This window comes from Lolium perenne, chromosome 2, assembly GCF_019359855.2.
Source record: "Lolium perenne isolate Kyuss_39 chromosome 2, Kyuss_2.0, whole genome shotgun sequence".
Taxonomy (NCBI): domain Eukaryota; kingdom Viridiplantae; phylum Streptophyta; class Magnoliopsida; order Poales; family Poaceae; genus Lolium; species Lolium perenne.
Window position 1 is genome coordinate 326,489,873 of NC_067245.2, and position 24,457 is coordinate 326,514,329.

Below are 24,457 nucleotides of genomic sequence, written 5' to 3' on the forward strand. Positions count from 1 at the left end.
CTCGGCTCGCCACGCCGTCGGCATTTTACTTACTTAATTTGAACCGGAGATAGGGCCGATCCATAGATTTTAGGGGCCCTAGGGCGACACAACACCATAGGCCCATTGTTCACAATGGCCAAGATTTCCTAGGGTAGGGGGCCATGGCCCCCCTACTCTAGAAATATCCTTAGATATATCTATTTCTATAAAAAAATTAAATGGTACTCAAAGTTTAAGCATGATGGGTGTTTTCGAACCCTTAACAATCTCCATCAAGCTTGCAACTTTGGTCACACACAAAATACTTAAAAAATATTAGTATTATGCAAGAGAATATTAGGATAATGCAATAGAAAACTAAATAATATCTACATTTGAAAGATCCATGGTCTTCAGAATCTCGGTGAAAATATTTGAAACTATTTATTTATATTGATCGAGCTAACTATATGTATTCCATGATTCCTATTTCTACCAATAGCTACTCCATGTGTATATACATACGTATCTATAGAATTAATCACAGAAGATTACGAGTGTCGGTGTTGTCCTACGTATTTGGGATGGCCAGAGAGAAATTGTGTCATCGGGGAAATTATTTAAATAATGCGTGTGACATGATCTGAACATTACTACTGTATATACACTCCGTTTGTTTCAGTGGACAAAACCTTCCTATGCGTAGTTACTAAGTTTACACATTTGCTCTATCCTCTGTGTGTTGCACGCACATTCATTCTCTGAACTCGTTTCTTCTTACAAGAACCTGAACAAAGCCGGCCACGGCGGCCCCGATGACGAACCAGGTCACGCCGGCCAAGACGACCTGCAGCTCGAAGCTGTTGACCACTTCCACAGCAGCCGCGCCGCCGATGTGGTCCTCGATCAAGCCTCCGGCCATGTCCTCCCTGTTGTACCCGACAATCCCCGCGGCAACGATCCCCATCAGCATCGGTGCCGTCAGGTCGATCCTCGCACGCCTCGTGGGCGCCCTCTCGCCGCTGGCTGGTCTACGCGAGCGGCTCTTCGACGGCGCGGAGGTCTGTGCATCCGGCGACGGGAACGAGGCCGAAGACGGCAGGTTCAGCTGCGGGGTCCAGTACTCGTCCCGGCGGCGGGCGTGCACCGCCGACGCCGTCGTGCCTTCCGCTTTGCGCCGGGCGGCTGCCTCCATGAGCCTCTCCGTCACGGGGTCGTCGGCGGCGGCTGAAGAAGGCGGGGGCGACCGTGGTGGGGGCAACAGGCGGAGAGGGGCAGGGACGGCTGCGGCTGCGGCGGCGCCGGCCGGAGCTCTGAAGGGCCGCCAGTACCACCAGTTGGACAGGGACATGATGGTCTGGACCGCCGATGTCCTCGACTGCCGGGCTACCTCTGACTCCTGCACTCACCATCGACGAAATTAGCTCAGCTGAACGTGTGCAGAGCAGTGGCACTTGGCACTATGTCAGTAGTGGATCAGGCACGACACGAGGCAGCTAGGACTGGGTGAAATCAGTACCTCGGATTGCCTCGTGGTGGACCTCTGCTCCATCTCCTGGAACCTCGCCTTGAACTTTCTGACCTCGGCGAAGATGTCCGGCGACCCCGCCGCGTTGGCCTCCGAGACCCGGACTCTGCGCCGCGGCAGCTTGGACATGAGGAACTCCAGCGCCGCCAGGTCCGACCTCTCAACCATCCTAATCGACACAGAGCGATCAAATCAATCAGGTGGAGACTGATAAATCATCAGAAAGTAAAATCAAGGCTCGAATGGAAGCATACGAGATGCAGTCGACGGGGCACGTCTGGATGGCGTCGGCGATGCGGTCCTCGGGGTCGGCCCACTGCGCGACGACGCGGGCGCGGCCGTGGACGGACTCGATGGCGAAGGTGCGGCCGGCGTGGAGCGCGCACTTGAGGCAGCCCACGCAGGCCACCTCGTCGACGAACACGGCGCGGCTCTCGGCCTCCGCGCCGCGCCACGACGAGTAGAGGGGGCGCCCCGTGTACCCCTGGAACTCGGACCGCTTCGCCTGCTCCCGGTCGTAGGCCTGCCGCTGCGCCGGGTCCGACAGCAGCGCGTACACCTCGTTCAGCACCACCGCCATGTCGTGGGAGCCGCCCGCCGTGCCGGCCACGTCCGGGTGGCACCGCTTCTGGAGCGCCCGGTACGCGGCCTTGATCTCCGAGTGCGGCGACGACGGCTCCACCCCCAGCAGCGAGTACAGGTCGTACTCCGTCGCCCACGACGACCCGCGCCCCGCGCCGCCGCTAGAGCTTGATGACGACGACGACGACCCGCCGGTGCTGGTGGACGCGGCCTGGCATCGGTGGTGGTGGCGGGACGAAGGCCTGGAGCTGAAGGACGGCTTGGGGTTGCCGAGGGAGACGGCGGTGTTGAGGAGGAGCGCGGGCATGGCTGCTCCTGGTATGCTCTGCTCTGCTTTGCTGGCTTGGATTTGCCGCTGCCTCCCGAATGGTGGGAGAAGCTTCAGCAAGGCGATGCGTACACGACGTTGTGGAGCGAGATTTTTTCGCTGCAGCTTTGGAACTTTTTGCTCTGCCTTTTACTTCTGCCCACGTAGGTAGATAGCACCGCCTGGGCGCTACTGATATTTTGGGCCACCGTGGCTAGGATCCAGAAAAAAAAGGACGACTTCCTGTAATCAGAATGAGAAATAAACCCAAGAGGTGACAGCTCCATGTCCATGATTTCGTCAGCAAGAAAATGAGATGTTCAGTACTACTTGGAAGGAAAAACCAAACGGTTTCAGCGGCTAGAGAACGAGCCTGAAAAGAAGGAATACCTGATATGTCATGCAAGCATCCTGGCAGCTGTATTTCTACAAGCCTACGGTCATGAACCAGGCCAGCTTGGGGCTTGCATCTTCTCTCATAAAGACTAAACAATATACTACTAGTTCGTATCATGTCAGGAACCGAGCATTGCTAGACAAGTTGGAGTGACAAGAGACTTTGCAACGAATCTGCACTAAAATGCACTGTGGCTATACAAGAGCTAGAGTTATAATATTTACACAGAGGCCCATTGTTTTCCACCCTAGCAAATCATGGAAAGCAAATGGCACGGCAATCATGCCCGGTATGATATGATGACACAACCCGTAACGTCAAACAGATGTCCCTAACCTATTTTCATGGCCTGAATATTTTCATCGTTCTGGATACTTGTGTCCGGCAAAATGGACACCGTGACACCGAGCTCGAGCATCTATTACACAGGACATGGCCGCATGGTATTAGAGTCATGTTGACCTCGGAGTTCAGGCAGACGCGGCATGACCACGCAGACTTGGCAATATCAGCTTCTTTGACTGCCGACTCCGCTTTCTCCTACAGTGGTAGTTCAAACAGGTTTTCAGTGTCATATGCAAGCATATGCAAAAGAAGTGCATTCAGTTGGAATTCAGAAGAGTGACTCTATAATGCCAACTAGGCAGCTTACGATATGCTATGCAGCGCAACAGTGAAGTTTTTTCTACCTAGAGTACTACTATATTTATCAACTATGAAATGATGAATTTCCCAGTCAATGAGTTGACATCCAATGAAAATATTGTTTGATAAAAATCCTGGTGAAAATCTCCTAAAACATGGTACACAAGAACAAAGACTGTCCTAGTAGAGATGACTGACTGACAGACGCTACCAGTAAGAAATGCATCAAGAGATATTGAAGTGAACAAACCTGCTCCATCAATAGAGCCACTTGAGATTCTTTAAGCTGGTCTTGCAAGGTAAGAGTAGTCTGCAGCAGTGTTTCCTTCTCGGCATCCACCCTTACCCCTGCAGCTGAAAGCATATCGTGGACTGCTTGCACCAGCTCAGTGGAAGATACTTTGCCGTATTCAAGCCCAGGAGCCTGTAAACAGTAAATCTACTTTATGGCAACAATTCAGCTTGCAAAGAGTAGAGACGCACAACAAAGGAAACTAACCATATCGCCTGCGACCTCAGTTCTACCACTGATGGACGACTGGCCCGGTGGTCCAGCTTCTTCCACTCTACCACCATCCAGTTGGAAAGGTGCAGAAGAGAGGTCAGCCATTGAAACGCTCTTAAACGAGTAAACCTGACTGGAGAGTAGCATGCGAGTCTCGCCGGGAGCTGTCTCCACTGGAAACCTGTAAAGTGCTTGGCCGGCTGATGGCCTTACATCTTCAGGGACCCTACCGTACCTAAGCTTTTCCCCCTCTTTTCCTGTCTTCCATGCCACAATTTCTCCGCTATAGAATGGTCTTAAAGGAAGGAACTGTACCTGACGAGCATCTTGTGATAATAACTCTGCTCCCAGGGAACCAGCATACCTTCCTTCGCGCTTCGAAACTCCAATGTCAGTGCCTAGATGGAGTATTTCAAGCACTTCTTTCTCTGAACCATCTGGGCATGCAAATACCGAAGCAATAGGCAAGATTACTGGTGCCCCTAATCTATGGCTCACGACAATTCCAACAATGTCATGTATTGTCAAAAAACTTGGGGGCTCTGCAATTAGAATATGACCCGTGGATTTGTTGGCAAAATAAATGCTTCGGTGCTTTCCATTGCTTGACCATTCTGGAATAGAAGGATGCTGAGCAGTCCTTGTAACATCTTGGAGATTGGGAAGCATAAGAAAGCGAGTATGGACATGTTTAACAAGCTGCAGATTCTGTGATATATCCTTCAGTATTGTTTCTATCTGCACTAGATTGAGGGCTTCAAAAGAAGGGAAATGATTGGTTATACCGATCATCACAATCCTTAATGCATCATGCAAAGATTTACTGAGTAGCTTCGCTTTTATTATATCCAAGGTAACTGAGCCAATGCTGTCCAGAACCTGAAGTTCTTCTTTTCCATCAAGTTCCTGACAAGGGAAAATTTAAGTTAATTTGAAATAGAAAATCAATTAAAATTGCTTCCACAATAATCTAACTGGCAACAAAGTTTTAGAACCCATTAGAGAAGTGTACCTCTGTAATGACATCGGAGAGTTTCTTTATGCCCAAGGCCTTGCAAATGTTCTGAGGAAGATCTGGGTGAGCAAACCTTATCCTGGATGTATTTATATTACTCAGCAAATGAGAACCATATGGGTCAATATACACACATGATGTAGCCGAGACAAGCCTGCAGCCATCATCTGGTATTACAGAATCAAAAAGTCCTTCTGAACCATCTGAGATAGCCTGGTTGACTCCTGAAGACATGTAGTCCAAGATTTCCATCACTGCGCGGAGTTCATTTGGGTTCAGGCGCTGGTAACCACATGCCTTTTGGATATCTAGAAGAAGCTCCTTTGCGTAGGAGTTTGTAAGACTTTCCTGCATCCCAATTTCTCTAAGAATGGAGACAGATGGAAGATACAGACTTGGAAGCTCGAAAGCAAAAGGTGACATGTTGATAGTCAGACGAGCAAAGAGTGATTTTGCTGCTATTAAGCGAGTACCATTTGCAACTGGTATAAATGCCAGTTTCTGCAATTCTGTTTTTTCTGCAAAAAAAACAAGCAATTAAAAAATCAGTTTAGAGTAATGGCATATCTCTTTTCACAAAGCAGCAATAACCCATTGCACCTTTCCCTTATGTGTTTCTCTTTATATAGCATAGCAAAGAAGAGCAGGATTTTAAAAATCAGTTTAGAGTAATGGCATAACTCTTTCCACAAAGCAGCAACAACTCATTGCACCTGTCCCTTATGTGTTTCTCTTTATATAGCATAGCAAAGAAGAGCTGGCTCAAAGGCATGTCTTAGTAAGTTCAGTATTAGAAATTTCGCTTTATTATGAGTGATGACTTCTAAGTTCATTACAGTTATGAGTTATGACTTCTTAATGCCCTTATCAAGCAACATGGATAGGCATACTGAAACATGATCATGCAGCTGTTCACTTCTTCATATTATCGGTAAGAAGTAAATCTCACTCAGTAACAGAATGACTCTGGCAGAAATAAATGAAGATATTGAGTGGGTGCAGAAAACAAGCCGCTTGCAATATTTCACTACATCCTATATAGAAATACGGAGTATCTACAGAGCTTGCCCCCGAAGTTTTGGGTGAAAAAGAAACTTAGAAAAAATCTAGAGTTTAGGAGACTCGCACATCCATTTCAGGTTCAAGAATGATGTCGCCATAAAGGCCACACAAAAATATGCAAGATTACACTCAAGTATTAATCCTCACTGAATAGAATCGGGACTGGTTGCAATGTTAAGCATAGCATTAGGTGTCTTATAGTAAAAAAAACAAAAGAGAGAGCACACTTCACCACAAGTAATTGGAATCGAAGACAGTGCAAAGATGAGGAACTAAATATGTTATCACAAATGGCAAACGAATATATGGCATATTCAGTGAAGTAGAAGTAATTAGTTGTTTCTGAGCTACCTGAAGACGATATTGTCCCCCATACTTTATCCAAGTACCGCAAGATCATGAGAAAGGCGTCTTCTACCGTCATTATCCCTGATGAAGATGGCCAGTGCGCCAGCGTGTCCTCACCATTGCCTCTCCCAACAGTCTGTTTAGATCAACCAAAAGTTAAGGAAGAAACATTTTGATAATAAGATGTAAGTATTTAACGACATTGACCTGCAAGTGCTTCAGAACTGTAGAGAAGGCAGGAGGACTCCGAAGCCGAAATGCTCCCCAAGAATAATCAGGGGGGATAATTGCTTGTTTGGCAAGAATTGGAGCAGAACTCCATGCTAATGGCCAGTCTTTTGATAAGATAGCTTCACTATAAGAGGCTAGTACCCTTTTACCCCCTTTCTTGCCACCAATACATGGAAAGCCTTTTTCTGCAGGCACAAATACAATCTTTCCGATCTTTTGGCAAAAATCACTATTATACAAAGTAGCGAAATTTGCCAAAATCACATTTACAACAGATTCTGCCAAAGACCATAACTCAAAGGGAATTTCGTTTTTTCTGTCTGACAAGTCTTCATTGAAGTCATCATGATTTTCTGAAGATGACATCACATCATGTCCCATTGTTTCTATTTTCATCGCACACTGTACTATCATATCAGCCTCTGTGGATGTTCGAAGACCCGCTTTTCTGAGTATAGCAAGCCAACCATCTGCCATGAACCTTTCGCCAGGGAACTTATTTCTCTCCCCAGAAAATACTGAAGCCAGCAAAGCATCCGAAGGGTCAAGTAGTTCCTTTGGTTTGAATAGCTCTGTAGAAAACTCATCTGCATTTGTCACAAAATTAGTCTCCCTCAATGTATTTACTGTAGCTGGATTCAGTTGCAGATCTTTCCAGTTAGCATACAAGTAAGCTAAAATTTCTTCCTGCTCTTGAACTGTTTTACTCCCAAAGCCAGGCAAAGCAAACCTCATTAGTATTTCTTGATCATTTAATTGTTCAACCCCCAAAGCCTGAAGAAACAAATTTCCATCATCTGAGCTAGAAAGACACCGGGAATCACTGGGGTGAAAGAACGCTGTAGGAGAAATAATGCAATGATCGGACCCTAACAGACTAGTGTATGTTCCTGTAACTGTTTTATACATTGGAAGTTCTCTCAAGACCTCCAGTTCTTCTCTCTGATACAGGTGCCTGCTAGATAATCTGAACTCTGAGACAAATAACATGAACAGTCTATCACAGTCTTCACTTGATAGACTGAGTGATGAAGGTAAATGAGCAGCATTTTTTGATGAAACTAACTTAGAAGCAATCATCTGTCCAAGAGCTCGATCACGTGAAGGAAACAAATTGCATATGGCAGCACACTCTGGGAAAGACAAATCGAAAATTGGTATGTTCAACTGATTAAGCAGAGCAGTCAACCATGGAAACTTTGAGTTCATTGACTCGAATGCAGTATCAAGTGCGCTCTTCTGTACAGCTTCACCAGTGTCGTCTCCTTGTGGACCAGACGTGTCAACCTCTCTAGCTGCATCATCAACAACCCCACTAACATGTGACGTCCGAGTAGTTGAATCATCCATCGGAGGTACAAATATTAGATGACAGTCTTTCACAGAGCACAGAACTGGCCTGTTTAGAAAAGCAGGAATCAAGGGCCAATCAGACAAAAGTGAAAGGTCACCATTCAAGGAGCTAAATATTTTCCAGAAGCTTCTAATCCATTTAGGAGTTGGCCCAGTAGTTGATGAATCAGCATTATTGACCCAGGGAATCCATTGTGGCTTCCTCTCGACTGCACGTACCCAATGCTCATCAAATAGGTGCTTCAAATGGCCTGATAATAAGTGAGGAGAAAAACTCCTCAACTTCAGAGGCACATGAATAACCTGAGTGGACAGCAGCAGCGCCAAGAAGGGTTTTTCTACACATTGATGATGGATAAAGCGATCCAACAAGGGGCGCATCAATAGCTGCTGCTCCTCACTGGCAATCCAAAGTTCAGTAGCTCCCAGCCTTGTTAGACATTTTGTTGACGTCGGAAATGGGACACCTTTGAGTTCAGATATGATAGATGACAACACACTATTCTCACCAGCTTGGGCCCTATGGGATGCTGGGCCATTAGTATTGCTGATATCCTCCACAACCCCCCGACCGAAGTCGTATAGGGCCTTCCCGAAGTATGTCATAATTTCAAGTGCGTCGCCCCCAGAAGTACCTGGCCTCTGTGTACTTGTGTGGTAAGACAAGGAGCTCCTTGAAGATGGCATAAAATGTGGTACGGAAGAATTCAATGGTTCAGCAAGTTGACTGTTAAGGTGTGACTGCTCGGGTCTATGTAGATCAGAAAACCGGTATGGGTCCATATCGGAGAAGCAATATGCAAGAACATCTATATATGTTTCAATAGATCGAAGTAAAATGGTTGAAGACTCTTTCAGTAGATTTCTAATCATCTTGGGCCTGATCTCTCTTACAGTAACTCCAACTGCTTGGATTTCACTAACCAACTCCCATGGAACAGAAAAAACAGGATAGTGCTCTTTGATGAAACTACAGACCGTAGCAGATGGAAGGTTATCATCATCCCCGCTCCCTGAGTGAGACAAGAACATACCCTCACCTACTTTAACAAGATTTCCCCGGTAAAGTTGCCAAACAGGGAGATCAGCCAACCGTAAATAGAATGGTCTTATAACTTGCTCTATCAGGGATTGCCAGTCTGCTTTAGATGTTCTTGGTGAATTCAAATTGGTTATAGTAGAACCATGGCCAGTGAGTGCAGCTGTAGGTTGTCTTGATCTTGGCCAAAAAGAATATACTCTATCACCATAAGCCTGTAAAATAATACTCACAGAGTGTGCACACCTTGACTCAATAGCAGAAGATAGAGGGTCCTTCCTAAGCTTTTGAAATTCTAAGACCATCTCAACATATGAATCACGCACACATAGCATAAGTTCCTCATTCCATGCTTCAACCAATTTGTTTCTGTCCATTTCAAGTTCTCGCAAAGATCTATCATGTGTGCTGCCAAAAATGTAACGCCCGCCATCATGCCTCACAATGAAATGGCCTAGAGTCGTAACTGGCATGCTTATTGACCCAGATAGCGGTAGAGGAGATAGGATAGAACTGGATGCATTTATATTGGTTGGTACTCCATTTCGAGCTATGTGAGCTGCTACTCCAGCGACAGGGGTTAAGTTGTAGGCAAGATACCGCCTGAAACAGAAATAAATCAGCATGACAAAGACGTTTTCATCAGCAGACAGATTTAACAAAATTCATGGAAGTTTATTGGGAAATGGTCAAACTAGGTAAATCAAATGGATATTTAATATATAAAAGGCTCACAACTATGGTATGAGCTGAAAGAGACAAACCTGTCAAGAGCCATATTCCGTGTTTGCCCTGATCCAAGGCAGAGGGCAACAAACCATTTATCAATATAACTGCAGCCACTCTCAATGACATGCACATCTATAGCTTGCATTTTGATAGCTGCACTTGTACTTGAAAATATTCTGGATAGCTGAAACTTTCTCCATTTCTTTTCCGAAAATGGGTTCCTCAGAGTAGCTACTGATGGGTCAACAAGCACGGAATAATTCAGGGTTGGCTGAGAGGATCCATCCTCCCATGTTGATAAAGATACCTGATCAAAACATATTGACAGCACACAATAAATGCCGAGGATCATGTTTGAGTTCTATAAATTATGCTCTCAAATCATCCATTAAGACTTTATCATCACTGTGTCTGAATAGATGCCATGTACTGTATTGTCACTATCAAGTGGATGCAGTAAACCTTTTTAGTTGCGACTACTATCTATAAAAATAGTATACAGGTTGGCCATGTATAAATAAAAATAGTAGCTTCATAAAAAAAATAACCATGTAACAAATGTTGTTCGATAAATTATTCTACATCAAAAGGATCAACAGATATCGAAAGAGCTCTGGCATTTCTACCAATAATATTATACTAGTACATCCAATGTTTTAGTCCACAAGAAATAGTGTCCCTCTGAATACACTGAGTAACAAGTTCACATTATACACTGAATAAATCTAGTAACATAGAATAGCAGACCCAAATTATCCCAACAGAATTTAATAAAACAGAAGAGAAGGGTAATACCAATTAACAATATGCCAAAAATCAAATAAAGGAAGTACTTGCTAATAATCTTGGAAGAAATAAATGTCGATATTGAAATATAAGATAGGCTCTTAATCAAACAAACTACAAACAACGTGAAACTTTATCTTAAAGGAATGAACAGTGTAATGTAAATGAAAGTGTCTTATTTGCGGTTTAAAGTAAATTGATGTGGTCACATGATATGGAAGTCGATAGTAGAGCAAGATGTAACACATGCAGCGGAAAGACTTGATGGAATGTACAGAAAGTATTATGGTTCTACTTTAATGTGAAAGCTATCCACGAATAAACCTTACCTGAATGACTGACCGCAGGGACAGGAGAGTACTAGATGGATTCTGTATAAATCGATCAAAAATCTGCTGTACTCTGTTACAACCTGCCTCAAGTTCTTTTAGGCATTTTGATGATAAAGGCATCCGAATAACCGTGGAGTTTGCAGAAGATAATGACGCCTCCTGTGTAACACGCATTGGGATGAATTGATCGCGAAACCTCTCAACCAAGTCATTTCCTGAAAAGCCAGCAGTGTTAAGGGCTTTATCCAAACTATAAAAACATGAGCAGATACTAAACGAGGACTTCCTCCAAAATATACTAATATAAACGACAACGAATAAACAATGAAATTAACATGTGCATACAATTTGCGTAACAGTAATACAACAGTTCAATTGATGAACTATTGCAGTGGCATAAATAATACATCCAGCAGACATGGAATAATATGCATCTCAATGTGGATTCAAAACAAATTTAATGGATTAATGAGTTCATTAAGTTTTGACCCTCGACAGAGCCCTCTGCCCAAAGGGAATTTGGCGCAGATCATCAGATGGTGAAACTTATTTCTTTTAGCTTATTTTCCGTTTCTTGTCTAATTTTGGATCATGTAAAAAACCAAATATATAATCTAGGATAGTATATCTTTATCCAAATTTAAGCTGGTGGTCCCTGCAATTTGCAAGTATACATAGAAAAAAATGGTCAATCTAATGATTAACATCTTGATCAGACTCAGCAGTTGGAAAGTATCACAAGTTTGAAGACTTTAAGCAAATTGTGATACAAATTATTCTCAATGTGCAATGCTTATGTTTAGACCAATAATCCTGAACATTTTGAATGAAGCATAAGCCAGTGATTATACTTTTCAAGTCACAAGATATTTCCACGACAAAGTCCATATTGCTTATAGCTGTGATTAAGTGATGAAAAAGCCTAACAGTTTCTTTCTACTGGCAGAAAAGTGTATCCATTGTGGTAAAGAAAAGTGGCTCCAAGGTTTTCTAAGGATCTTATATAAGTAGGCCACATTTGCCTTGGCTCAGACTTTACTTTGGACATTTGAATATGCCCTAACAATTCCTAACCAATGAGAATGTGAAAAATAATTATACAGATGAATTCAGTGAATGTAATTGAGGTAATAACTGTACCTATCAAAGAGAAGAATTTGGCAGATGAGGTGGCAGTGGAGGTCGCACCACCAGTCAAGCCCAAAGGATCGAAAACGTAGAAATAACCAGCAGATAGAATAGTCAAGGCATCACATACAAAATAGCTGCTAAGAAGTCCCAAACCATAGTTAAGAATGTTTCCCCTCAGTTTCCAAGGAGGAGGAAGTTGGAGGCTGCAAACTTCTTCTCGGCTTATCATGGTTCCTTCAAAGACCACTGTCAATGAAGAACCCTGAAGGTCACCTACAGTTTTTTGGGGGGGAAACAATCATTAAGCATACATTAAATGGGTCAACATTCAGGTAAGCAGAAAAAACAAAATAATAACTACTGATAGCAGACTGTTTTTTGGAGTAAAGAAAAATACTCCCTCCGTCCCAAAAAGGATGTATCAGATTAATGTATAGATACATCTGGATTTAGAAAAAGTTGAGACATACTTTTCAGGGCAGAAGGAGTATCATTGAAATAAATGGACAGAGAGACGGTTTCTAGCATACCTAGATTTTGCTGCAATAAGGACTGCTTTGGATGATCTCGTTTATCATATATTAGGTGCACTTTCTTTGCATTGCAAGAGTCAGCAAGCTCTATAAGGTCAAACAAAAGGAAATCACTCTCACCATACAGAGCCAGCAACTCGCTTATTTTAGCATATTCCATGCATGGCAAATCTCTCATTAGCTCATCATCCAGTAACGAAGATCCGCGAAGAGATCGTACCCCTAATCTATTAGCCAGATCATTACCAATAGTATGATGCACAAAATGCTTTGAACTAGGATCCGTATCCATCCAGGGTGCATCATTATAGATAAGATTTCTCGAAGGTGTCAGGACACCAAATGAATCTGGAATCACCAACGAATTCAGTACAGCATCAGCTGCTTGACTGTCAGGATAACAATCCACAAATGCTTCTAAAACACAATGAACAAAACTCAGTTGCTCTGCAGACAATTGCTCTCCTTTGGCATCACCTTGTAAGCGACGAAGCACATTAAGATAATCTATTGCATCAAATGTCTGCCTCACACCCAACTTCAAGAGTAAACTTTTATATTCCGACAGTTCAGACGGAACTGCATAGAGATAAGGATGATATTTTACAGGTGATTCAAATGCAAGTGCATCTGGAGGCACAAACCTGTCCCCTATATAAACCCATGGAATTCCATCCAGATTCTTTTTTAGAATGTTGGCATCACCACTGTCAACAATATCTTGTAATTTCGAGTAGATTAGTTTGATCTCCTTTTGTAGGACTGCATCAATGTCTGTGTCTTCAGAAAACATCTTCAGTTCATCATAAGACTTGGAAAGCTCAACTAATTGTGACAACAAAATGTTCAAATTTGGTGTGTCTAACCAACCAAGTTTTCTTTGCAGATACATGGAACAAGAATCAGCACTCAGTATCCGCATTTTTGATGAAACAAGCCACATTTGTGATCTCGGCCTTGTAATGACTGGGGTTGCTACATGATCTTCGGATATGAACCATGGAATTCCTTTGAGTAACGGTGCAACATGGACAGGACACCAAGAAATGTTTTTCAGCTCTGACCAAAACTCATGCTCTGGTAGGTCAAGATCAAAGTTTGAGAACAAAGACATAATAGTTAGGTCTGGGTCACACCTATCCTCTTTATTTTCTGCCTCCAAATTTCCATCAGTGTTAGAAGCTTCCACAGCACCATCCTCATTGAAGGTATCCTTGTCCTCCATGTTTGACGTCTTCCATTCAAGCACATTAAGATATGTAAGTAGCATCTGTCCACGCACAAATGCATCATCATCCTGTCCTGAATTGTGCACCAGTGAGACTGACCTTGCAATGTCAAGCAAAGTACTAAATCCCATTTTTCTTTTCAGTCCAAAACTTGCCAATAATTCAATCATTTCAGTTGCCATGAACTTTTCTGAAGGAAAGAAGGTTTCTTTGTGCAGTAACTTATGGAACTCTGGCACACCAGGATCATAAAGCCTGAAGAATTACAAGTGTTACCTTATTTATACTGAAGTCCAGAGAGTAAATGAAGGACAAAAGAGAAGAAATCAAAATAAATGTTTAGGTTATTGACACCTCATCCTAGTGGAATCGCAAATAAAAAAAGCAATTGGAGCATACAAGAAAATCAAAATAAGGTCTACCAACCTAAATGCTCCACTAGCAATTGGAGTAACATTTTCACATGTCACACACACACACACACACACACACACACACAGAGAGAGAGAGAGAGAGACCTGGAAGGATGTAGCCATGCTCCACTAGCTGTTAAGACAAAAGGGATTTCAGACAATAGATCTCTCACAGAACTATTGTTTTCTATCAACAGCTTCACATCACGAACAATTGCTGAAAGAACAGCTGGCTGTGATAGAAACTCTGACATCCGAGGAAGCACATGGTCCGTGTAAAATTCAGCCTTTTCAGGTTCCCTGATACCAAAGTATGACACTAAAATCGACTTTTCCTTTTCAGACTCGGTTCTTATAAAGCTTCCATTCAACAGATCTTCATGTACACCATCAGGTTTAAGCCACTTTCTAGGAGTTGTCAAACTAACAAGCTCCCTAGATTTATAAGATTCAAATATAGGGAGGTTCCTGATTGTATTCATATGTGATGTGTTTATCTGATTTCCTGAAAACCACTTTGACTGGAAAATAAAACTGCGGAGCTCATGTGTTTCTGCCAATGAAGTATTCTGGAACAGTTCTTTAATATCCTGGACATTAGAAGCAACAGAATGCAGAGCATTAAGAACACCAGCTGCAGTGGATTCCTGAACATAATTAGCTAACTGTGGATGCTCTATCTGCAGATCAGGTCTCAGAAAGAAACAGCCCAGTTTCTGAAGCAATGAGTGCATATTTTCACTCCAGCCATCATCTCTTATTACATTTGAAGCACTACCAAGTTGCATAAGCTTGCCATCTGCAAGCGGTAGTATGGGCCATTTTGCAAATATTGAAAGATCTTCACATGAATGAAGCAAGAAATTCCAAAGTGACATCATCCATTCCACGCTTGGCTGGCCTTGCTGTTCAGGAAACCAAGATACCTGCTTGGCGTGCTGCCATTCAGGCGGCAAAATTCTGGGCAACAGCTCAACGAGGATACTGCAAGTAAATAAGTAAATGTTTGAGCGTGCAGAAGAAGCTATGTCAAACAACTGCTTCAAAACACCATCTGGTAAAGAGTTATCAATAACAAGATGTGGTATGGAATCCTTAAGAAAGTCAAATTCCATTTGTGAAGTAAAGAATACTCTTTCACCCTCCCCTCGGTTATTAAATGTTGTGAATGATCCATTTACCAAAGGAAGAAGAGCCAATCCATGCAATTTATCAGAAAGGGAAGGATCATCGATATCACTCAGGCAATACTCCAGGGCAACTATGGCCTCTTCTCTGCTTCTGAACCCACGCTTCCGTCGGATCAACAAATTCCTTAACAAATGAGGATTCAGGAGATGAACTGATGGATATGCATTCCTGAAACTGTCTACTATTGGCTTGGATACAGATACCAAAGGCAAACCAGCTTGCGAGAGCACTTCCGCCAGCTCGGTTGCCTTTGAGAAACTGAAATCAGGGAAAATAGCTTGCCTTGTTGACACCCAATGGCCACCTCGAGCTTTTGTATACAAAACATGAAGTCCAAGTTCTGCAATCGATACATACAGCTTCCTCACCATGGAAGACCACGGCTCCACACTTACAGCAGTAGGCCAAAATGAGAGAAACAGGTCAGAGGGACCAAGCTCTTCTGCCATGGCTGCAAGGAGGTGCCCATAAGCAGGAGCAGCAACATCTTCAAGCAGTGCAAGATTCCATTCAGATCGCACTCTTCCTCCTCCAGCCATGTCATTTCCTATCCAGATATCCCTCCGATTTGAAGATAGTTCAAAATAAGCATTTACATGCACTGGTATGCTAGTATTAATTGGTAGAGGAAGAAAGCAAAAGGCCCGACCCTCAAATAAATTCCTTCCCTGAGAAGATCGAAGAGCTAAATGCTTGAGAACAAAATCGTCACGGTTGACTTCAGCTTCACCAGACAGTTCTTTGGTATCGTCCACACTCACAGAATGCAGATATGCAGCAACAGATGCCCAGGGAACAAAGAAATGAGACTTACTATCGGAGGCAGTTGACAACTTTCTAGCATGACCCCCACCTATACACTCGGTTAAGATCCATGAATGCACAAAGTGCGCAGTAGGGCTTTGCTCAAGAATAGCAACCTTTTGACAACTCCAGGGTAAATCACTGTCTTTTGTCTTATTCAACTTATTGAAGAAAGTATTTCTATCCATTCCTGCTGATTGATTTCCATTTACATATGCAAGCATCGTATTAAGTGCATGTGGCTCTTTGGACACCTCGCAACTGTTATGCTTCGAGGCACAATGAACAAGTCGCATCTCCTGGGAGTCATGTTCCTTGACATACAAAGTTATCTTTTTAACATTGCGGAGAAAAAGTAGAGCCTCAGATACAACTTCAGAGAATGAAGAGAAAAGCATCTCTACATCATGGGTTGCATATTGTTCACGCTTTATTTGACTTCTACAAGCAGCGGCTTCATTCCTGAGAGGAAACCGGAAAAGTGTACCTGGAAATGGCTGTTCCAGGTCACAACCAAAGTGTAAGAATGGTGTGAACTGATCAGGGAACTGTTCTAAGATCCTCCGTCCTACAAATTTTATCCTTAAACCTGGATGAGAAGGGGATATTCCTGGTAAATAACATGCATGTGGATCAAACATGACAATATTCTCGCCAGAAACAAATCCAGGCATGTCAGTGAAGTGATAGACACAATTGAAGCCAAGACCAAACCTTCCTATAGCAAAAGGCTTCTCAAGTTTGCTGTCTTGACCGATTCGTGAAATGGAATAAAGATCTTGTGGACTAAAAACTGAATCGTTAAAGCAGTAGAGAGCAGGCCCCTGCCATTCAGCCATTTCAGGTGAAAGAATTGATGAAGTACCATACTGGGTTTTATCCAATAGAAAAACAACCTCAGAAGCTTTAGCATCTTCCGCATTCTGTACCAGCTCAAAGAGAATCCCAGGACCATCTGCATACATCTCCACAATATGCTTGAGTCTTGTAGTCAAATCTTCATGTTGTCCAAAAGCCTCTGCAACCCCTGATAAACTCAAATTCATTGAATCGGAACTCTCAGCAAGCAAGAGACGGCGAAGAGAGCGAACACCGAGCCTTTCTGCCACATCATTAGAAATATTACCATGCACAAAGTTGTGAACATACTTCTTTGAGCTGAAAGCAATGCTCGACGCATTACCAATGATGTCATGACCAGAGTCAAGAAGCCAAGGGGCATCATTAAATACTAGTTCAGAAGATAGACAGAGCCTAGCCGAAGAATCAGGTAAATATATCTGTGTTTGCTGATCCTGAAACCGGAACTCAGCTAGATGCTGCACCACCAAGACAGCTGTTCTTAGTTCTTCAGCTTCTAGGGAAGCTGTGGCTTTCCTCGTGGCCATTCTGGTCAGAATACTAGCATAATCCACAGGGCTAAGGTGCTCCTTTATGCCAAGATCCAAGAACAAATCCTTGAAAACTGCTAAATCAATTGGAATGACACGAATGTAAGGTGCAAGGTGGAGGTGGCCACTAAGAACAACTTCCTCAACTTTCGCAAATCCATCACCCACCCAAATCCATCTGCAGCCCTCAAGAACGACTTTGACAATATCCATTTCATCAGAACCAATCAAATTAGTCAGTAACGAATAAATCTTAGGCATCACCAAAGCTAATTCTTGCCGAAGGACTTGATCGGTCACAATTTCATTGTTCTTACCAAGCTCAAGCAACTGAGCCGCGATTACACTTCCAGAAGGAGGAGATGACCATCCTAAGCTGTAAGACAAAGCTGAGGAAGTGCATTCACCATCAAGTATACGCGAGCTGGCAGAAACGATCCACATATCCTCCTGCAGCCTTACTTGCTTAGGTGGAGCTATCATGGAGGATACTGAAGGCCATGGCAGTGTTGGGCTTGGTGCAGTGACCAACACAGGACACCAACAAATCATTCTCAAGTCACTCCAGAACTTATCTAGATCAAATCCCCCAGAAGTATCACGAGGCCTCAGCGCAGTAGTAACTTTCACAAGCATATTTAACCTCTTCCGGACATCAAGTGCCTTATGTACATGCCACTTTTGAGCATGAATTTCAAGATATGAAAGAAGCACTTTACCCCTTGAATGAGCCTTCTCCTGATCTTTGTGCACAAGCGAATCAATTTGTCGGGCACTTTCTATTATAGTATCAGTAGAAACAGAGGTTCTAAGACCCAAACAGAGCAACATATCAAGAACTTCTGGGTTTTCAAATAAGCCGCTGGGAAAGCAGTCTGATTCCTGCAGAAGAGCATAGAGTTCTTCCACCCGAGGATCATAAAGAGATTGAGGACTTCTCAAGGTCCCATTAATAGTTGGGACGAATCTAAGGACTTTCAAGCCTTCCTTAAACCTTGGATCCTCCAAGGACAGCTGGGGCAGATCTTGTAAGATGGTCAGTAGAACTGAATCACGAACCCCTGTTTGCAACTGATCTAACTTGTTCAGAACATACCTCTGGTAGAAGATTGATTTTGACAAGCGCTCAACACCATAGTACCTCATTATGATATCTTCATTGCTTGGGGATATACAGAACAGGAAATCAGAGTTGAGTAGGTGCTCAGGAACACCAAGAGGTGGCATATACTTTCTTGAATGGGACAAATCGGAGAAGCCATAAGAACTGGGACATCCTCCATCAAATACTCTGAAGATGGGCAACTCTTTGCATAACTTTATGTTCGTATCAGAAAGGCAGACTCCTAAGTACCATTTTGGATCCAGAAGAAACTGGTACAGCTCATTTTTCTCACCAGGTGTGATGTGTTGAAACAGCGCATGCAAATCTACTCCCTCTAGTGAAACAATCCCAAAGATTGAATGGATAACTCCAGTAGCATCGCCTTTATACACGTAATGAGCCAGTTGTTGATATGCACTTAAATACTTGGTGTCTAGTATCTTGCAACCTAACTTGGCCAAGAGTTCCTTCATCAAACTAGATAGCGACTCTGTTTCAATTAACTTTGATACTGTAGATGCTCTGTAAAGGTGTCCAGAAGTTGAAGGCAGTATAGGCCAGTCAGTAAACAAATCAAGATCATACGAGTGTTCCCCAATATACTGCCAAAAGAGTTTAAACCAGTCTGCCGTAGGAGATGATCCACCCGATAATTGACCCCAAGGAACTTGGTTTCTACACTTCCATCCAGGAGGAAATAGCCTGGGGAAGAACTGAAGAAAGATTGGACCATCAATCAGTGAAATGTTTACCTGGGAACTTTTGGCTATCTGATGCAACTTTTCTAGTAGCACGGGGGTGATACTTCGGTCAATTATTCTGTCACCAAGCGCAGAAAGAAGCTCATATTCTGTCTTACTGCAGACATAATAGTGGTTCCCTTGTGAAATATCAGAAAACATCCCATACTGCTTATTTGCTAGTGGAATCAGTGGGAGGCCATTCATGCATTTACCAATATCAGCACTATCCAGATCATTAAGGCAATATTCCAGTAATATTAGCTTATGAGATTTTCCTAACATACCAAGTTTTACAAAATCTCGGAGGTAATGTCTCACTGTAGCAGGAATGACCCGTTTTAGAGACTTCACATAGAATTTCGAAAACATATCAACAATTTCACTTGGTACACGAACAACAGGCGTGCCTAACAACACAAGAGCTTCACTAAGATCATTGCTTCTCAAGAACCCCTCATCATGAAGCAAAGCCTCAGCCGGTGATATCCATGTCCCACCTTTGATCTCTGAGTGCAAAACTGGAGAGCCGTAGATAACTTTGTATATTTGTTCCACAAGAATACTCCAGGGTTCCTCGTATACACCAGTTGGCCATAAGGAATAATACAATATTGTGGAGTCTGAAAGTGTCCGTAACGCCAGCAACAGTTCTCTGAACAATGGAGCAAGAACATCTTCTAGCAATAGCCTGTTCCAATCAGAGCGAAGCTTACCACCCCTGTCCATGTCAGCTCCGTACCAAATGTCACGCCGATTGGACGAAACTTCAAAATAACCATTTACATGCACAGATAACCCTGTCCTTACTGGCAAAGGAAGAAAACAGAATGCATGACCTTGTCTGAGATGACTATCCTGTAAAATTCAGTAATTACCATAAAGCATAAAAACAGCAAACGCTAACAAACGAAAATCAAGACACTGAAATAATGTGCCATGTCATAGAAAAAAAAAGTGCTATTGTGCCAGGCCATGATGTTCATTCTGCAACATAAATCAACCAAATAATTTGTAGTTCTAGAAACTATGACTCACCATTGAAGTTTTTAAGCTAAAAGGATTCCGTGAACTTAAACCAAAAGGAATGACACTACACAGAACCCCTCTTTTAGACAAGAGCACTGTTGTTGATGTGATTTTTAATTAAGCAACAGCAGAAAACAACAGGCAGGGCCCAGCCGTTGCCACCAAAGAGAATAACCATTAAACAATGGTCATTGCATTAGCCATAGCTAATAGACCAAAACAATTACCTATAAATCTGTGTGATCTAGTCACATACCCATGTCGCTAGTTTAAGTGCAAAATCAGATGAAAACAAACAAGCTTTACAGTCCACACAACCGATCACGAGTTCCATTCCATGAACAACCAAAAGAAATAACTGTTGACATGTATGAATGACAGCTACTATAAATCTATAATCACGAACCAAAAGCAGAAAGCATGCCCAAAAGTAAAAAATAATAATGCCAGTGGTTCATAAACTGAACAAAGAACAAATCCAAGATAGTAACGGGAGTATATGTATATCTAGTCTAGGTTAGCAAACTGAAACTGAATTCGTCCATTACCTCAGGCCCCAATTTGGAGATGCAAGCAGCAACAGAAGCCCAAGGCAGTAGATGAAGATCATATTCATTGGCAGCACCAGTTGCGAAAATGCCTATTTTACTTAATGCGGATGCCATTCCCTGTACAATAAAATAGGTATGGCTCTTTTTCTCAAACTTGTCTCCCAGGTATGCCTCCGATACAAAATCCATAGCAAAGGAATCTATGTTTTGCTCAAGGGATTCATCAGAAGTGCCAGAGAACCTGATTAGAGCTTGGCGATGCCACGACAGATTATCATCCTTTGACCGTAAGGAGCAAGAGTATACTAGCTTTGGCTCAATCATATCAGACTCCCACACGTACATTTCAAGCGCGAGGACATTCTTAAGAAAAAGCAAATTGTATACAGCTTCCTCGTACAGCTGAGCAAAGAGAAACAAGACGTCATCTTCCGTGTACACCTGTCTCGATAACCGGCTGGAGGATGCTTGCTCGGCATTCCTCAAAGGGAAACGAAACAAGGTTCCTTGAAACGGCGCCTCCATGTCGCAGCCGAATGCTCGATAGGGCGAGAGCTGATCGCTGTACAACGCGACTGCTGTAGAGCTGACATAGTCTATGCGCTTCCCAGGATTTGCCGCCGACACGTTTGGAAGGTAAGCGCCCTGGGGATCGAACATGACGACGTACTTGCCGCTCACGAACGACGGCAGGTCGGTCAAGTGGTACACCGAGTTGAAACCAACCCTGCAGAAACGTAAGCCATGGGGAGTTACATGGGTGAAACGTTGACAAAACAGTTACAGGTCGCAAAATACAAATAACTTGCTTCCTAAGCTTTCCAGATAGTACCGACTTAGTGAACATGTGGCAATGAGTTGTAGAACTAGAATAGTAAGTTAGTAACGGCATTATCATTCATGTGTGTAGTAGAAAGGTGCATAGCATTGCAAAACGAATGGCAACAGCGGAACTCAAGCTGTACTCGATCATTAAATAAGGAAGGATCTGCAGGGTCATAATCAAACTAACTATCCTTGCTGAGACTGCTGCTACATTCCTGTGTAAATCATGAATGATCATGCCCAGCAAACAAAGCACCCCAGCAATCATGGCATCGGAACATAAAACAGAAATAAACAGGGAATACAGACGCCAGCGCAATTCCAGTGGTCGGGAAGCTCAGATTGCAGATTACAGCTCGAAGCAAGGTTGGCATTGACTAACTAGTGGGAGAGAGTTGGGGAGGGAGGGTACCCGAAGCGTCCGGTCTTCCATGCCTGGGAGACCTTCTTGCTGTCCCCGATGCGCGAGATGCTGGCGAAGTCGTCGTCGGTGAAGACGGCGTCGTTGTGCGCCAGCAGCGCCGGGCCCTGCCACTGGGCGAGCGCCGGGGCGAGCAGGGAGCGGGCGCCGTGGGCGCGGCGGTCGAGGCAGAGGCGGACGCGGGAGGCGCCGGCGTCGTCCGCGTTCTGGATGAGCTCGCGCAGCGCGGTGGTGCCCTCCGGGTAGTTGGCCAGCACCTCGCGGATGCGGCGCGTGAGGTCCACCCGCTGGCCGAAGTCCTCGAGCAGCATGCCCCCGCCGCCCACCGGATCCATGGCGGTCCGGCGATCGGGACGGAGCTAGCGGGGCATTGGGGCTAGGGTTTGGAGATGGGATTGATGGGGATTTGGGTTTGCCGATTTGGGTGTTTTGTTTGGTTGGTTGGTGGCTTGCTTGCTTGGAGAGATTTTGACTTGTGACTCGTCGCCGGCATTTGCTTCTCTTTTCTTGGAGGGGAATTTTACTTTTTGCCACTATTTTCTTTGGTCTTCTACAATTTGCCCTCATTTACATTAGACTAGTTTTTTTGCCCCAGCTTTCTTTGAACCTTTATGATTTGCCCTCGCTCAAACTGGACCCACACCCAAAGACAAAAATGCCCCGCTCGGCCTGGTTCCAACTTACAAGGAAGCAGCGAGTTGACCGAGTTCTGTATACGCCGTTCTCGCCGATGCAGCGCCGAAGCGGCAGGGCTCGTCGTCGTTGATGGCCAGCCCCCGGCGACTTGCACGTCCCTTGCCGCCCGGATCGACGCCTCCCTTCAAAAATCTGGCGTTCTTCTCCATGTCCGGCGAGATCCTATTCTCCTAGCTTCCGATCTCCATCCTTCCCAGCGCGGAGGCGACGGCACTAGGCCCAAAGCGGCGGCCAAGTGCGGCTGACAGAGGCGATGCAGGAGTCAATCAGCAGCGCGAGCCGGCGCGGGAGCATGGCGAGGTTCCGTGGCTGCAAGGACAAGCGCGGCGCCATGAGCAAGCCCACGAGGCCGGTGAGCGCGAAGAAGACATGGGCCAGTGGCAGCCTCCTCCGCCTCGGCGGTGCGACGAGGCCGACCTCACCCACTCTTACTTCCAGAGGTGGCGACCTCAGCGCAGAGTGCCAGCAGCACCGAGGCGACGAACCAAATTACAGTATGTCTGAGATTAGAGAGGGATTGGGGATGGAGGGTGTTTGGTCTTTTCACGCCGTCTTAATTCTGAAAAATATAATAAACAATCTAGAAGGGGCAAATGATTAAGGTGCAAAGAAAATAGGGGCAAAAAATCTAGTCCAATGTAAATGAGGGCAAATGGTAGAAGACCAAAGAAAGTAGTGGCAAAAAATAAAATTTCCCTTTCTTGGAGGGGAAGCGAGTGGCCCGGTCGCCGCCGGCCCGCCTGCCTGGCTGGTCGTCGGGACCCACGCTCCGGGGTGAGGATATCTTCAGCGGCCTGATGTATTTTGAACACTAAGAATAATAGCCACGTCCGTTTACATCCGGCTGCGGATGCGGAAATGGTCATCGGGTTAGCATTATCCGTTTGCTTCTAGGGTGCTCCTAGCGGCCCGATGCATTCTGTCTGGCGATGCTGGTTTAGGATTATTTGCGCCGAATATATCCAATATAACAAACAAATTTAGCCATAGAAAATAGAGAAAATAGAGGTTCTAAAATACTTTATTACTTCAACCAAATAAATACGAAAGTCTATATGCATTAAGCACTAAAATATATAGAGCATAGTCCACAATTACATAGATGAGATTGGCTACTCATCCATCTATTGATGCCCAGCCAGTCCTCACTCATGGCCATTCAAATTCTTCTAGAGACGTTTCAAAATGTTGCTATCAGAGACTTCGACATTCGAATGTAGAAACTCCTCCCATGTACCTGTCACAGGGTTTGGCTCAACCAACTCACCCTAAAACTCACATCCGTTTTCATTGCGGCCACCGGGGCGCTCATGTTGTGCATGACCACACAACAGGTCATCACTTCATGCATGATCTGAAGATACCATGTTCTAGTTGGGCGACGAACAGTAGCCCACCGAGGTTGGAGCACACTAAATGCACGCTCCATATCTTTCTTGCAAGCCTCTTGCACCTTGGTAAATCTCTTTCCTTTTTATGTTTGGGGATTACGGGTTGTCTTCACTAGTTTGGTATAGTCAGGATAAATGTCATCAACAAGATAATATGGCTTATCATATGCATTGCCATTGATCGTAT

At 44.1% G+C, this 24,457-nt stretch overlaps 2 protein-coding genes across 7 annotated transcripts; both read right to left on the bottom strand.

Annotated features, from left to right (window-relative positions):
* Positions 1-568: 568 nt before the first annotated feature.
* Positions 569-2,782, bottom strand: LOC127337179 (chaperone protein dnaJ C76, chloroplastic). Its single transcript, XM_051364115.2, has 3 exons — positions 1,744-2,782; positions 1,481-1,658; positions 569-1,360 (listed from the first exon to the last, which is right to left on the bottom strand). The coding sequence occupies exons 1-3, from the start codon at positions 2,376-2,378 to the stop codon at positions 716-718; spliced, it is 1,458 nt and encodes a 485-aa protein (XP_051220075.1). The 5' UTR covers positions 2,379-2,782; the 3' UTR covers positions 569-715.
* Positions 2,783-2,919: 137 nt separating this feature from the next.
* Positions 2,920-22,624, bottom strand: LOC127337175 (uncharacterized). Of its 6 annotated transcripts, XM_071826842.1 has the most exons (14): positions 22,175-22,624; positions 20,935-21,664; positions 14,232-20,215; positions 12,482-13,968; positions 11,961-12,224; positions 10,818-11,035; positions 9,738-10,009; positions 6,558-9,576; positions 6,354-6,486; positions 4,938-5,458; positions 3,920-4,831; positions 3,671-3,844; positions 3,238-3,315; positions 2,920-3,193 (listed from the first exon to the last, which is right to left on the bottom strand). In XM_071826842.1, the coding sequence occupies exons 1-14, from the start codon at positions 22,516-22,518 to the stop codon at positions 3,107-3,109; spliced, it is 14,223 nt and encodes a 4,740-aa protein (XP_071682943.1). In that variant the 5' UTR covers positions 22,519-22,624; the 3' UTR covers positions 2,920-3,106. The 6 variants fall into 6 exon arrangements, with proteins under 6 accessions (XP_071682943.1, XP_051220068.1, XP_051220071.1 ...); XM_051364108.2 differs by having other exon boundaries at positions 2,920-3,315; positions 22,175-22,623; XM_051364111.1 differs by lacking the exon at positions 22,175-22,624 and having other exon boundaries at positions 2,920-3,315; positions 14,232-20,210; positions 20,935-21,054; positions 21,179-21,314.
* Between the last annotated feature and the right edge of the window lie 1,833 nt (positions 22,625-24,457).

Coding starts and splice junctions, on each gene's coding strand:
- LOC127337179 (XM_051364115.2), bottom strand. CDS start 2,378: ATGCCCGCGCTCCTCCTCAACACCGCCGTCTCCCTCGGCAACCCCAAG. Junction 1,659..1,743: donor TGCCCCGTCGACTGCATCTC/GTATGCTTCCAT, acceptor TGTGTCGATTAG/GATGGTTGAGAGGTCGGACC. Junction 1,361..1,480: donor CCACCACGAGGCAATCCGAG/GTACTGATTTCA, acceptor TGGTGAGTGCAG/GAGTCAGAGGTAGCCCGGCA.
- LOC127337175 (XM_051364108.2), bottom strand. CDS start 22,518: ATGGATCCGGTGGGCGGCGGGGGCATGCTGCTCGAGGACTTCGGCCAG. Junction 9,577..9,737: donor CGGAATATGGCTCTTGACAG/GTTTGTCTCTTT, acceptor TTTCTGTTTCAG/GCGGTATCTTGCCTACAACT. Junction 4,832..4,937: donor TCTCCGATGTCATTACAGAG/GTACACTTCTCT, acceptor TTCCCTTGTCAG/GAACTTGATGGAAAAGAAGA.